The following is a 15,573-nucleotide window of genomic DNA, read 5'->3' as shown; positions in this document are numbered from 1 at the left end:
AGACTTGATTAGCATGCACTTTTTTTTAATCACTTGCCTTTGTAGCCATCTTAAAGTATGGCTGGGCAGAGGGAGACTTTTTAAGGACAATCCAGGAAAGAGGCAGTTCGATCAGAAGAAGAATTTGCAGGGAGCCTCACAGCAAGAGAGGTGGGAGGTGCGAGCTTCCACTAGGGAGTTTCCAGTGCAGAGGCGAATCGGGCAGGCAGACACAGGCACAGAGGGGCTGTGGGAGGGCATGGGAAGCTGATACCACCTTGCTTCTTTCAATGCTGAAGCTGCTGCTGTTCTGTGAGAGGAGTGAAAGCTTGACCTTTAAGTTATCTATTTGATGTGGTCAATGAATTTACCCTGTTTGTGCCAGTGTAGGAGACAGGAGAGTTTGGTGTAAGATCAAGCTAAAAGTCTTCAAATGAAATACAAAACATTGATTTTAAATCAACGACAAAAGTATTTCCTGGCTTGATCTCCATTTCAGATCTGGAGAGATTTAAGAGAGATTTAGTTTGGAGATTTGTGCATTGACATTGAAATGGATTGCAATTTCATGGCACAATAAGCTTATTTTATATGTAATATTGTTTCATTGTTGAGAAGCAGGAGAGGGAAGGAAATAAGCATTTACATTTTGTAAGCAAGGTGATAGGGTTGATGTGGATATGGGAGCTGTTCTGAAGGGCACTGAAAAGACAAAAGGATGTTTGATTCCATGCCAAGAAATTATCTACAGCACTCAGATTTCACATGAAATTCCCCTAACTACTGAATTGAACTGTCTCTAGGTCATGGCCCATGAGCTGTTCTCCAGCTTTAGTCTCAGATTCGTTGGATAATAAATGGGGACCAAACACCAGGGAGAAGCTGTGGCCTGTTCTGTTGTGGAAGATACTTGCGTAAAAGGACAAAGTGCTAATGAGCAAATGGTATCCCAGATACAGAAGATACTTTGTATTACACAAATGGGGAATAAAGAAGAAATTTTCCCACCAAAAACTTAATAACCAGCTGAAAACTTCTTTATCAAGATACTCCAACTCCAGATACATAGCAAAATATCCCAGATTTAATATGGAAGTCCAGTTTCAATTTTAGGTCGAGTAAAAGAAGCCACACAGAAGCACAGAGGAAGAGAAGATGGAGTTACCAGCCACAGACAGATGCCAAATTTGTATCAAGCAAAATCTGCATTGCATAGTACCTACAGTAAAAACAAAACAACAAAAGTAGAAGGAGAAACCCACCTTGGGAGACTGGAGGAAGACGACAAATGGCAGAACATAAATAACTTGCCACCTCCCAAGTCAAGTGGCCTCGGTGGACTTGAGCAAGGCAGTGCATTGTTTATCTATTGGCAGAAGTAGAGTCGCTGCTTGTGTTTGTTGAGAGTGTTTATATGTGCACATCATCAGCTCTTTCTGCTGGGGATTGCCGGGCCAAGTAATTAATTAGAAAACTTGCACATTGCTAAGGTAGCTCGTAATAAGGTGGGTTGAACTGTTAGACAACGTGCCAATGTTTGTAACTTGTTAGGACATCTAGGCCCTGTGGGCCTTCCTTAGCAATAGATGTACATCAAAGACTGGTGTATTGTGTTCATACAACTTGTTAGTTTAGGAAGGTCTGTAAGTTGATGCGTTAACTTAAATCAATCAGCTGTTACTTTTTCTTTAAATACAAGTTTTAAAATACAAAAAGTATTGAGAGGTCGCTGAAGTGATTTAAGGAGGCTTAAAAGGCAAAGGTGCTCATTCCTATTTACTGTATTGTGTTCCCTCAAAAAATTTCAACACTTTTCTAGCCTCTGATAGATACCACTTAAGGTCCAGTGAAATATTGGACTGCATAATTTTCTTGTACAGCAATTACCTCTGAGAGTTGAGGCTGATGTTGCAATGTCTTGTCTGTCTTGTTTTCTATCATATAGTACGTGTTTGTCCTGTGTTTAGTCATATTTATGACCAGTTTGTTCATGTCTCTGTGTCAGTGTTACAGGTGCCCAATCCATTAATGGTATATGAATAAGGAAAATACGCAATACTTGAATAACATATAATACTTAAATATATCAACACTGTCATGTTCCAATTAAATATTTTAAACCAATGGATGATATTATCAAGTGCTAAAATGTTGACTGAGTTTACCTAACAGCTGGATTTGTTCCAATCCAATAGATCACTGTGTATTTCAGGCCTCCAAAACTCTGAGTACACAGAATAAAATAAAGTTTGATATTTCAGACTTTATAAAGGCTCTACAATTGGACACAACTTTAATTTTCTCTTAAGGTGCTTTTTCCTTCTGCTTCAATTGCTTTGTAATTCTGTTGAATCCCCTTCTAATATCACTAATCGCATCTCCAGCATTTCTTTAGAGACTCTTTCTTTTAGGTCTCGTGATTCTCCTCTTGACTGTTCTTCTTAACTGTTCTGTCCATGAGATCAATTCAATGCTGTTGACTCATATATCTAGCTTTCCACAGAAGCAAAGTTTAGTTGCTTGGGGGAGCAAGAGAAACTCAGAAGTGCAGCTCTTCCTAGAAAGTATTTACACAGTCTGTTCAAGTAGGATGACAATTTTGTTTTGTATTTGAGGAGATGTATTGGAGACTATAAGGTGAAGTAGTGAGAAAGAAACAAATCTTCATTGATGACAAGAATAATTGATTTTCCTGGTAGCTGCTGCAGGATATGGTGACAATCCGGAGGCTGAGGGAGTTTGAGAAATGATCTCAAGGTTTCAGGAGGAGGCAAGAGCATAGAGGTGATAACAGAAGTAGGACTGAAATGAGGAGGAGGGAGCTTGAAAAGAAGCGCTGGGGCCAGATTAATGCTGAGCCAGTGGATAAGTTCAGGATGATTCACGTTGCACATGGGGCCTTATGTGCTGATTCAGATCATTAGAAATTGCAGTGGGTATGTGAAATGCAAGCTGCACACCCAACACAATCTCCAGGGAACTACAGGGATCCTGCCATAACGGGGAGAGATCGGGTGTCCTTCCTGTGCCTGACAGCCAAATTCCGGGGATTGAAGTGGGGTGCCCGAAGGCCTGAGCTCGCGTGCACCCCGTATCCAGGTGCAGAGCTCCTCAGCAGTGTGCTTACTGAGCAACCGAGCCAGGGAGTTCATCCCTCATAGTTGTTACAGCACTGGGGGGATTGTGCTCTGCTCCCCAGCCCCTGGGGTGGGCGAAGGGCAGGTGATGTCCCTCTGTCACTGGCTGACCAGATAAATTACAAACTGTAGCTTGGGCCTTGTAACTGTTCCTTTCCCAGTGCTGGAATAGTCAGATGTTTCCCAACAGAAGAAGGGAAAGCAGGACCAGTGAACACAGCGGGATGGGGGGAGGCAAGAGAAAATGAAGTGATAGGAAAAAGGGTTGTGGTGTGGCCCAGGGCTGCTAAATTCACATTTTTACTGTTAGCAGAACTGCTTTGAAAGGAATGAGCAATATCATTTTACATGACCTACTAAGTAGGCTGCCAGTTTTGTTTGACTGCTTAATGTGGACATGAAGGTTGTAGAAATACTGGTAGAAATGTGGAGGGAAAAGAATGGGTAGTCAGTCTAACAATGCAAGTCTGGTCAAGAGGTAAATGCTAGGGAAGGTCTGTCTGGGCACTTGAGAGAAGGTTGAAAGAGGAGAGGCTGAAGGATGTACCCAAATAGTGCTTGTAAAAGATGATGAAGAAATCTGAGAGGTAGATGTGCAAAAGCCAGATTTGGGAGCAAGTTGCTGAACTGGCAGTGAACTGAAATGCTGAAGTCTGCAGATGCAGCAAGGATGAGGTGGATTACAGGCCTTGGGCATTGAGCAAGGAAAATGTAGGAACATCCTGGTGATCATTTTGTCCTGGAGTCAGTCCAGAAGTGACTCAGATCCAAGTGACAGTCCATGGAAGTTGAGAGTCTTTGGCTTGCACTGATTTGTTTCAGACTCTAGGCTATTCTGACCGTGACCTGGGTCCTCAGTTCAGTATTGTGTTTGACCTATTTTGCTTCTCCTCTCCTTCTTGCCTTATATTCAACCAAAAGTCGAAATCTATTGCTGTGTCACCTGCTGTGTCACCTCTTGCTTTATGCAACTCCTTAAAACAGAGACCCTCTCAAGGCTTGGGTTTGTGCAATACAGTTTTATGGTGCTGTAAGTACTATCATTTTAGTTAGCCATAACTAACATTTTTTATGGAAAAATAAAAATGACGTTAAGTAGCAGGGCAGGAATTTTATTTTTGAAATGCTTTTACCCAGTATCAGCATTACGATCCAGTGTTCTTGTTACATTCCTCTCTCCAAGGAAGCCATCACTTTTACTTCACGTGATGTGACATATAGATGTATTGAATTAAGGTTGAATCTTATTTAGTATAGTAATATATTAATATCATCCCCTAAAGTTATTCCCGTGTTTCCTGTGACATATCCCCTCAAGGTTTAATCCGATCAGGTTTGCTCACTCCTGGTGTTGATGGCATAAGATGATGTGTACTCCAGTCCTTATTCAGTAAATAAACTTTTTTTGTAGTAAACTACTCTGGTGGGATGTGTCATCTGTGTCAGGCCTGTGGGTAGGTTTAATGGTGTGTCATAACTTGAGAAGTTGTTTCAGCCCTTAGACTGCAGTAGCTGCTGAGACGACTTGTTGGCCATGTGTCTGGGGGTGCAGCGTGTCCTGCTACATCCTGGCCCTGCTTTCCTTCTGCAGCAGCCTCAGAAGGTGGCTTTGCTGCATCTGGGGAGCAGGGACTGCAAGACCTTTTTCCTGGCACTGAAACAGCCTCTCATTTTAGCCACCGCTTAATTTATTTCTCCTGGGATATATTTTGTCTCTGTGGCTGTGTCTGAGTTCATAATGTTCTAAGGATTCACCAAAAGTTTTTACCTAAGTTACCCTGTTCACAACCTTATCGTATCTGTAATCTGCATGGTCTAATCATTCCATTCCATTTTACTGCTAGACTAAGGCTTTGTGTATGTGGTGATACATCACCGCATTGTCTCTTCTCCATACTGGAGAAGAGAAAGGTGCATTTTAAAATTCTGGCGTAATTGTTCAGGGGGACAAAGTAGATTGATTTAATGGGTTCTGGCTGGTACTATGTGAACATGTTAAAATGTGGCAGGGAGTACTGTTGTTTATGGTTCAGTCTGTCAATCCTTAGAGCATTCTCAAAAAAAAAAAAAAAAAAAAAAGGGAAAGGTTAGAGGCAGGAAAGATGTTCTTATCTTTCAGAGCGCTTACAGCAAATTTCATTGACAGCTGTCAAGTTTGAATTGTGAGTTACAATTTACTGTAAAAAAAATTGCCAATTCAGTGTGCTACGAGCATGCCTGAAGTACCACAAGTGACGGAGGGGTGGCAGGGACCTCTCCCCAGCCTTCCTTTCCTCCAAAGCAACTACTTTAAAGACCCTTCTGGGAACCTGAGGATCAAGCCAGGGTGCCAGGAGGGTTTGACTGAGTGATTGTGTCTCCTCGCTCACTGGTACTCTGCTCAGGGAGCTGCACAAGGATTGCGTGGGGTCCTCCGACAGACCATAACATAAACAATATAATTCAGCTTCTGCAGCACTAATTTGCTTTTGTTTTAGAGGCAAGAGCAAACAGAGCCAGATTGGCCTGAAAAAAAAAAAAAAAAAAAAAAAAGGGAAAGGTAAAAGCAGTAACATTCCTGCCAAATTACAAAATGTCTTTCTGGAATTAAAGTTTGTATTTGAGAAGTGGAAGAAGCTGTTTGTCAGGGTCTTCCATTTTGTATTCTCTATTAGATCTTCAAGTGTCCATGCTCATTTTTGCCTTCAGACTATTCTAGTTAAAGTAACTCGGAAACATCCTTAGGGAGTTTGTATCTCTGTAGCCAATGTGAAGACCAAACAAATGTAAGTTTATCTTACACTAATCTATTTATACATAATATGGGTAAGCATAATGGTTACTGTCACGGTTTATTTCACATCTTAGAGCCTTTGTATTATAGAGTGAATATAACTTGGTAAATGGCTGTGAAACACAAGAATTTCGCCGTGCTTTTGCATAATACATAATTCGGTCACTAACTTGGAAACAGAATTATTTTGTGTTTGATGTGAAAACCAGAATAGGCAGCTGATGAGGTATATTATCTTCAATAACAAAGATGGGTGTCTGTCAGTGTAAAACCCTCCCCAATCACATCGCTGGGCTTGGCTTCAGTTGTCTTTGCATCCTACTGATTACTGGTGTTAAAAATTATTTCTTTGTATGCATAGTAGGAGAACAGAATATTAATAGAGAAGACCCACTTGAAAGTCCTAAAAGAACAATTTATCTTTTCTGAAGCAAAATTTATTGGCAGGACTGAAGCTATTGAACCAGTGAAGATACAGTTGACTCAATTTAGTCATACTGTTAAACAAAGTTGTAATTAAATATGAAGATCAAAATGTGTTCTGTGATTTTCTGAAAATGCTAAATACTTTTTGTTTCTGTGATTGGAAAACTGAAATTATAATAGCTTTAGGTGATGCGGATAGTTTTTACATGAACTTTAAAATAAAAGACCTGACTTAGAGAAAGATGGATGATGAGAGCACTCATATTCTGTAACTGTTCAGCTGAAAACACTTAACTGTGTGGAGTCTACATTTTAGCTTGTCCAAGTAATAACTGAATATTTTGTCCATGAGATGTGATAACTGAAGATCATGGAGACTAAATCAAAGTTGAGTTGGCTTTATAACTTTCCACTTTTTGGTTTAATTTATGCATTTGTTTTGCTTTGTGTTTTCCATAATTCTGTATGGTTTAGTTGAAATGTTTCATAATAACTAGCAGTAAATTTTTGGGAGGGTGATAGCACTATTGTTTTGATTATTGTACCTTTGGGTATTGTATCATTCTCTTTTAGCAGGATGTGAATATTTCTGCTAATCATCACTTCTAAAAATGCTGAAAAGTTTTACACTGGTGGTTTGAAGGGGTTTGTTAATATTCTTTCACAAAATTGATTTTAAGATAAATAGTTAAAAAGTGACTGGTGAGAGTGCATGGAAAATTGGACCCAAGTATTTAGAAATGGTCTTTCTTGCATGTCGATGTAACATAAGGTCTGCCAGGAAAAATTCATGTATCCTGAGCTTTCCTTGATTTCAGTTTGGCTGTTCTACAAAATTAATTCACTTTAGTAAAAGTCCCCTAAACTTTTTACTAATGAATACGTTTTACTTTTTTCCTTAAAATTGTATCAGTGAAGCCTGCAGCCAATCAATAACCTGTCAAAATAAAGCTACCTCACTTAATGGAAAGTTTTATAGAAAATACCTATTTTTTTTATTATGCATAGGTATTTTTATAGTTTTCTTGTGATAAAAAAGCTATATGCATAGACCTGTTTTTTTCACTGTTGGCATACTGCCCGAAAATGCGAAGGAATGTGTGGGACACACGCTTTTCTAGTGCTGTAATGGCAATTTGAATATCTTTCCCTATTTAACACAGCTTTAAGGGGTGCATTTTTTTTATATAGACTGTAATAGAGACTTTACTCAAAGCAGTGCATGATGGGCGCTGACATTCCATTTGTGGTGTGGATTGTCCATTTACTAGCTTGGGTTACTTACGGTGTTGCTTTCAGGCTTAAGCTTGGAAACTTTTTATATCTTTAATTTAATGAACAGTGGAGACAATTGCCTTAGGTAATGCAGGGTTTGGTAAAGCATAAGCTGTTGGTTGGGCAAGAGAGCTGGCCTGGAGCAGGGAGAGGGGTTTAGCTAATGATGTCGCAGCGCCGCAGCTGAGAGAGACCTTCCCATGGATTTACTGGGAGGAAAATAGGGGGTTTGACTTTCATGTCATCTGGCCTGAAACAGCTTGTTCAAGAAAGGTGGATTGAAATGTAATTGGAAAAATTACTGACCTGACAGCATTTAGCACTAAAGGCAAAAAGAGTATCCGCTGTTACCAGCTTTCATTGCAGCTGCTATAGGACAAGACTTGCATGAGCATGGAACATGGGGAAATCGGTCTTCTCCCAGATCCCACCTGTCACAAACATGATGCAGAACACCTTTTCTCTCTCAAACTAATCTTTCAGTGCACTTCTGATAATTCTCCTTAGAAATATTTTTAATGCTGCTTTCTGCATCTGGAGTAGACTGACTACAGAGATAGGAAGCACCTTGTCTGCTGTGCTTGTAAAGTGGTGGGTGTCTACAGCTGTCTATGAGCAATAACCTGAACTGCCTCCTGGGGAAGCAGTAACAATTGAACTTGTTATTTAGCTATTGTTTTGCTTTGCCCATTTTATTAGTCGCTATTTTAGTAGGTGCAGCCAGCAGGGGTTGAGAGGGAGTAATAAGTGACTTTTCATTTGGTCCGAGGAGAAAATTCAGTTTGTTTGCACAAGATGCTCGTCTTCTAAACGCAGTCATCTGAAAGGAACTGACCTCCGTGCCAGTCAACAGGCCTCTTAGACTGTTGCTGATAACAGGGTGAACCTCACACCCCAAATCCAGCATTAACCAAAGGGTTCAGAATAATGGAAAACTGTGGCTTTAGGAGCTTTAGAAAACCATTTCCACGCAATCAGAACAACTTTGGGCCAGCAGCAAGGGACTGGTATGAAATCTGGGTCATACTCTGTTTCTCTGGTCATCCCTGCTTGTGCTGGTAACAGGGAAAAATTTAATATAAAGTTTTTTGTTGTATAGCTCTATAACCAGCAGAAATCCCACAATATAAGGAAGACTGTCTTCTGTTCCACATAGAAAAGTATTAAGGTGCAATGCTTCTGGTGCAGCTAACTTCATTTAATTTTCATGAACATTTGTAAATAACTTCTTTCCATTCCCTAGATGTAAAATGAAAATGCTTCTTTTTTTTCAAGGAGTCTGGTGTGCCAAGAAATAACTGAACAAATAAGACCTTCAAGACACTAGCAAACATGGAACGTATTTTTGGGTGTAGTTTGAATTGCCTGGAGCAGAGGCCTTTTAATCAAAGATGGAATTTTTCCTAATCTGCTTTGTTACATGACAATGTTTGAGTTTCCATTCTCTTTCCAGAAAAATACAAGTTCTTAAAAGCCATGTTAGTATACTTTTAGCATCTTTTATATAAATGATCCTAATTGTATGGGGTGACAGCTAATCCATGGATTAAAGCAGTTTGTGAATATGTATAGATACTCAATTGTTGCTGAAAAATAAAATGAAACCTGTTTTCTTCCTGAAGTCTTTTTCCTCCTCTTCCCATCTCCAGTAGATTAAAAGTCTTTGTTTTATTTTTCTTCATAGATTGAAATGCTAAGGAAGAAAGTAAAAGAAAAGGAATTATTTATAATACAGCTTTTAGAAAAAATCTCTTTCTTAGAATGTGAGGTAAGGCATTACCTTTTAAGTTGATATTGTTGTGATTATTTTATGAAACAAAGTAAACTTTGAATTGATATCACCTGATGTTATCTAGATGCATGTTTACTACCTGTATTTGCTGTTCTTCAGTATGGAAATCAAAGTCATGAAACCAGTCACATGAGGAATGTATATAATACAAAATCTTAATATTCATGCTAAGTTTCTTAACATACAACTTTATAACAGTATTATAATTACTTAAAACAGAAACTTCTGAATAAAACTGCTGGTTTAATTTATATTTTTCCCTACAAGTAAGGATTCCTTTATTTTCTCAATAAATACTTTTACATTATTTCTTGTGGGGATAAGCCAATGTGCAATTTTATTTCCTTGTTTAATATAATTCAAATAAAATAAACATATGGCAAAACCTACTGTTTTCCAGAATAAAGAATTACAAGATAAACTGGACTACTTAATGGAAAACCAACCAAAGACCAATATAGAAACCAGAGATACGGGTGTAGAATGTGATCTTCCATACAGGTATTTACTTTTTCTGCTTGTTCATCAGAAACTTCTTCATAATGTCCCTTATTGGGACATTATGCTGTATTAGTAAACCATTGTGCTAGTAAAGCCTTAGAGTGGATTGTGGAGTTTTGTAAAATTTTCCTAAGTCTTAAGGAGGACATCTACTAGGTGTAGTGTATTTCCATGACTTGTGGAGTAGGATTTTATTTTTTTTATGATGCAAACATATTGCAAACTCTTGGGGCGCACTTATTTACTCCCTGCTTAAATCACGTTACTGTAAAGCTAGAAGTCAAGAGAATTGACTTTGTGAAATATGAGAAATATTGATGAAATATGTCTGCTGACAGCACAGCAGAAGAAAATGGACAGCTCTACCCCAAGGCTGGTTAATGCTGGCTTCAAGCACGCTTTATTCTTTGTGTCCAGGGAGACACATCCAGGAGCATTTTAAAGGGCAGGTAATACCAACAGTAACAGTGCAAAACTGCAGCAGTTTGTGGAGATATCGTAGCCCTAGGTGGAAGATTTCCAAGTAAGCAGCACGATAACATCACCACTTCTGCACTGGAATGGTTGCCGCTGGTCTGTGGTGGCCAGTGGCTCTGTAGCCTGGCTTTGTAAAGGTGCAGGTCTTGTGCCTACTCCCTTTTCTCTGCCCTGAGAAGGGCACTGAGCCCTGGGAGCCGGGCTATGGGCTCCCACGTGAATCTTCCCCTCAACAAGTCACCACAGGGAAGGGCAAAACACAACCCAGAAGGTAAGGAGGACCTTTGCACGTTACTTTCTACTATCAACAAGTAAACTTGTTCATCTTAACTGCCCTGCAAATGGAATCATTTAGTTTAAGGAATGTAAATTAGCACGTGAAATCAGCAAGATGCAATGCAAACAAAAATTTTCTTTCCATTTTAAAAATATGCTCATTTCAGTGTTCAGCCTAGAGCATATTTTTATGGCATAAGTTTTGAAACCTCAAAGCTAGTGTTTTTCCCTCAGGGTGCCAACAGAAAGCTCTTTTTTGTCCTCTCTGGGGCCCCTGTGCATGTAACCACAGCCCCTACTCACCTGATATTTTTCCTATTTTTGAGATTTATCTCTATGCAGAAATTTACAGAAAATTTCAATTTTTATGGAATTATTCTGTTTTGAATATTCTGTACTGAATTATTGTGTTCTGAAATGTGATATTGCTGTCTTTACTGTTGCAGGATCCTTAGTCCTAGTAGCTGTACTGGACATACCAGTATGAGCTCCAGCAGATGCCTGCATGTAAACTTGCCAGTATCTGCCACAGTTTTTATCAAATGTTCTTTGTGGCATTACAGAAAGGAAATACTGAACATGTCAAATACGCTGAATAGTTTAATTTTAGCCTGTCAATATCCGCACCAAGGCACAAGTTCATTGCTGTGGCATTTCCAGCCCAGCTGTCTGATACTCTGACGTTAACTCTGTGAGCTTTTTCTTGTCTCCTCAACAGTCCAAGTACGGAGAACAGAGGATCTCCTGAAAGCACCAGGCCGGTGAGGACATACACCCCGTTCAAGAGAGTGTTGGAATTTAGTACAAAGAACAGTACATCTTGAGCGTTCAAGTCAACGTGCTTTCTAAATATGAGCAATTATCTTGCGCCTTTGCAGCTTGATTAGATAAATTTTTATCAAGTCATAGAGAAGAACAGCAGCATGGAGTCTTGCTAAATTTATTCTGAAAGCAGTTTTTCAGTGACTTCGTATCTGAAGTTACTACTGACATTAACTGTGAGGGGGATACGGAAGAAGTGGGGTGAGTGAAATAGCAGTGAGTATTGCTTCTTTAGAAGCTACCTAGTGCAATGTGTCATTTCAAATGCCTGTAAGGAAGGAGTTGTGCAGCTGTACAGGTGGTTGTTTTTTTTTCTCCAATTGTGTTGTAATTCTGTTTGTATAATGAAGCTCTAATGTATTTTATTTCCACTACTACTAGAAGCAGTATCTGAAGCTGCGCTGGCAGAGGGCATTAGTCTGAAAGCTCCCCCTAGAACCTGTAGGAAGTGTGAGGGCTGTTCACGGCTGTCACAGACCTGGTGTAGTTGAGGGCTCTGTTCACCTGGCAGAAGTTCACTTGTAACCAGCAGGCTCTTGCTGGGAGGGAGAGGTGCAACCAATTGTTCCAAACAGTTCCCTCCACGAGCAGATGAATGTTGGGTTTGTGCTCCAAACAGTAACCAATGGAGCAGATTAGAATGGATTTTGCTTTGTTGGACTGAGGCACTGGTTTGCACTTCCTCAGTCATGGGATAGAGTGCCTATTGGTGATACACTCAACAGTAATTGTGTAGGAAAATCCCTGTCGCTTCTTTTATTTACTTTTCCATTGTCATGAAAGAGAATCTTGTGTACAGCAACCTGCAGCAGTCCCTGCAGGTCCTACAGCAAAGGCAATCCTGAATCAGGATTCTGATTTTTGAGTACTCTTTTTTCTTTTTTTTTTGTTTTCTCCAAAGCACTTAAAATCTTATCTTTGACTTCAAAGTACCAGCAGGAATGACTGTATCTAGTACTGAACTTATTTAAATATATATAAAGGGTATTTTTTTTACATCTTGTTTTCATCTCCCAGTCTTAGTGAGCTAAAATGAATTATGAATATTTTCTTGTAGTTCTATTAACATGAATGAAGGGCATTTTTTTTTAATACAGTAACTGCTATAGAAAACAACTTAAGTTTTGTATGATTAATATTGTTCTTGCATTGAATGTCAGTCCCAGGAGGTACTCACCTTGCCACATGGCTTCACGAAGTGATTGCTTTTATCTCCAGTCTAATGCAAATTCTTAAATTCAGTAGTCTGTTCAAATTAAGTATTCTCAGTAGAGTTGTATTTAAAATAGTAATATTGACCTCATAATCCAAATCTTATTCCTGTATTATTTCAGGGCTTTCTGAATTCGTTAGAGAACTTTGCTTACTCTGTTGCTGTGCTGTTGAACTACCAAATAAAGAAGCCTGTATTGAAGGATGTTTTGATGTGGTACAGGTATCTGGCAGGAACATGAATTACTTGATATAATCGAAGCATATACAAAATAAAATGAGAAGCTCAAACTTCTCAAGCTTTTGTGCTCAGATCACCTTCTGTTTGCACATAAGCTATGTTTTTTCTCGTGACCTGTTCAGCTCCTGAGAACTTAAAATGGTCATTCTTTCTATAAAGTCAAACACAGTATTATGGATTGTATTATGCACAAAATTAAAAAAATAACTGCAATCAAAGCCATTAATAGAAAGGTAGATTATCTACTGTGTGAAGGAAGCCTGTAATCTTCACTGGTCTAGAAGTAGCGAACATTGACAGCTGCTCAATGTTTGGTTTGGTTTTTTTTAAAAAAGAATAATTAAAAAATACATTGTTCATTTAATAGCTCTAGATGGAAACTCTGTTTACTTTGTGTGTGATGAGGGACTGCAAAAGACCTCACAGACACCAAAAGGGCAAAGAAAACCCACCAGCTGCCACATTAGTAAACAGGCATAATACCACACATTTGCTTGAACAGATTCTCCTGAAAAGAGGTACAAAACCTCTAGAGTGGGAAAGGGCTTGAAGCAAATGTCCCTGAGAATAAAGTCTGCTCCCTCTGACAACAGTCCTCAGACAAAGCCCTCTCATGATGCAAAGCAGAGGAATTGTCTTGTACCGAATACCAGAGACACAGAAATGGCTGATACGTGCAGAAGCTGCAGTCTGAACGGTGCATGTGGTACTTCTGATTGAAGTTTTGATGCTGGAGTGAATTTGGGAGACTGAGTTGGAACAAAGTTCCCAAGAAACAGTTAATTTGATCAATAAAGAAAGGAATTATGGTTATGAAAAACTAAGATCATGAAATGAAAGTCTAAAAGAGAATACATTTAAATTGGAAGCGTATGTTGATGAACCCAAAAGCTGATGGGTAATGATCCAACTCAAATTTCAGGGATAAGCGTTGTACTCGTGTAATCGTATCCCCCTCTAGTGGCTGGTAACAGCAAATAGTTGGACGGTATCTGTTCCTGAAGACAAGACACTAAAAACTACACCCAACTGGCTGCATTAATGGCCATTAGGGATGCAGCTCCAGTGCATTACGTAATGCCTTTTAGCATTTTTTGTGCCCATATAGTCCCTTCAAACTTAAGATGAATGGATAAGGTGATATGTGTAAGATAAAAGGAAATGCATGTTGCTGTAAAAGACATTAACTGACAAGTTTAAATAAGTAATGTACTTTATTTATACCTTCTGTTTTTAACCACAATTCAGAAAACAGACACAGATGACTGTGAGGTGCTCAGTCAATGGTTGGAGAGGGCAGGATGAAGTATCAAAATGCTGCTTTGACACAGACTTCAAAAGGAAGTTCTTCCTACTTTTAATACATTCCTGAGGATCTCCTCTGAAAACACTGCAAGTTGTTTTAACTCTGAGACTTGCAAAATGATGATCCTCTGCTCAAGACTTTACTAAGACTGCAGCAAGATGTTGAATTTTTCCTGTAAAAGTTTTTTGTGTAAATTTTGTCTCTGCTATTTGATGAAATAATGTGTTGGGGCTTTTTTCTAAACCAAATAAGGATTGAAGAGCATATTTTAGGAGCATTTTGACATGCAATAAGCAGGGTGACTAGTCATAGTTGGACTACTAATCTAACTCTGGTGACTGTGAAGAACAGGAGAGGAACAGTATTTATATAATTGTTACATGAAAATGTAAAGCTTTCCAGTCAAATGACCAGCAATGTAAATTAGCATAGATAATAACAAATCTGACTGAAAAACCATAACACTTCAGTATAAATTTTGTCACTTTGAGATTGGGTTAATTAGTATCATAACATTAGAAACTAGTAAAAATTCTGTAAACATCAATAAAAGCTATGTAGGTAGCTCCCAGAAAGTGCATTAAATATAAGTCAATTGTTTGACTACATTTGTATCATGATAAGTATTCTTTTGTGATTTGTTCCAGAGACTCTGGAAAGTATTTTGGGATACAGTTTTCATATATGCTGTATAAATAATGTAGTTACATTGTATGCTTTTAATACATCCTGTATGTAGGACTTGAGAAGGATCAATTGCAATAAATGCTGTATTTAAACTTTCTATTCTGTTGTGTCAACATTCATGTAGAAATAAACTTACCTTAAAACTTTACAAACTCTTACTCTATACAGTCTTGTTTATTCAAAACATGTATGAATGCAAAAGCGGTTCCTCTGGAGCCTTGATGTTCTTGTCAGTGTTTCCTTTGGCAGACAGGCTCTTGAGAACAGGAAGACACTCCCTTGCTAAAGACTAAAGACTCTGCTCAAAGCCAAGTAACAAAAGTAGATGAACTCTTTTATGAAATAAAGAAGTATTGACTTGCACAGGATAAACAAGAACTGTGCAGTGCAGCTCTTGCAAAAATACCCCAACAACTTCAGATCCCACAGCTAACATCTGAATACATCTGGGATGATGCTCTCCAGGCTCCAGCTGATGAGATTGGGATGACCGTGGCCCATCTTTCATACAGTTTATATCCACTCACTGATAATAGAGGTTTATCTCTAAGACTGAATGTCACAATGAAACAATCTACATGTCAACTAAATAAGAAGAGGTCATGCAAACATAGCAAATACGGTGTTACTCGTTTGCAGTGCTCAGCTGAAGAATGTGAAGTTTTTTAC

General features: G+C 38.8%; 1 protein-coding gene across 4 annotated transcripts in view; it reads left to right on the top strand.

Moving 5' to 3' along the window:
* MYZAP (myocardial zonula adherens protein) overlaps positions 1-15,052 on the top strand; it is a 52,245-nt gene extending 37,193 nt beyond the window's left edge. For all 4 annotated transcript variants that reach the window (XM_014944532.1, XM_014944533.1, XM_014944535.1 and 1 more), the window contains 3 exons: positions 9,275-9,358; positions 9,783-9,883; positions 11,355-15,052. In XM_014944532.1, the coding sequence (XP_014800018.1) occupies positions 9,275-9,358; positions 9,783-9,883; positions 11,355-11,460 (291 nt within the window). In that variant the 3' untranslated portion in view covers positions 11,461-15,052. The remainder of the gene's footprint in view (positions 1-9,274; positions 9,359-9,782; positions 9,884-11,354) is intronic.
* Positions 15,053-15,573: the final 521 nt, after the last annotated feature.

Source organism: Calidris pugnax, unplaced genomic scaffold, assembly GCF_001431845.1.
Source record: "Calidris pugnax isolate Ruff unplaced genomic scaffold, ASM143184v1 scaffold70, whole genome shotgun sequence".
In the NCBI taxonomy this organism is placed as follows: domain Eukaryota; kingdom Metazoa; phylum Chordata; class Aves; order Charadriiformes; family Scolopacidae; genus Calidris; species Calidris pugnax.
Note: the sequence above shows the minus strand (reverse complement) of the source record. Positions and strands in the feature narration are given on the sequence as shown.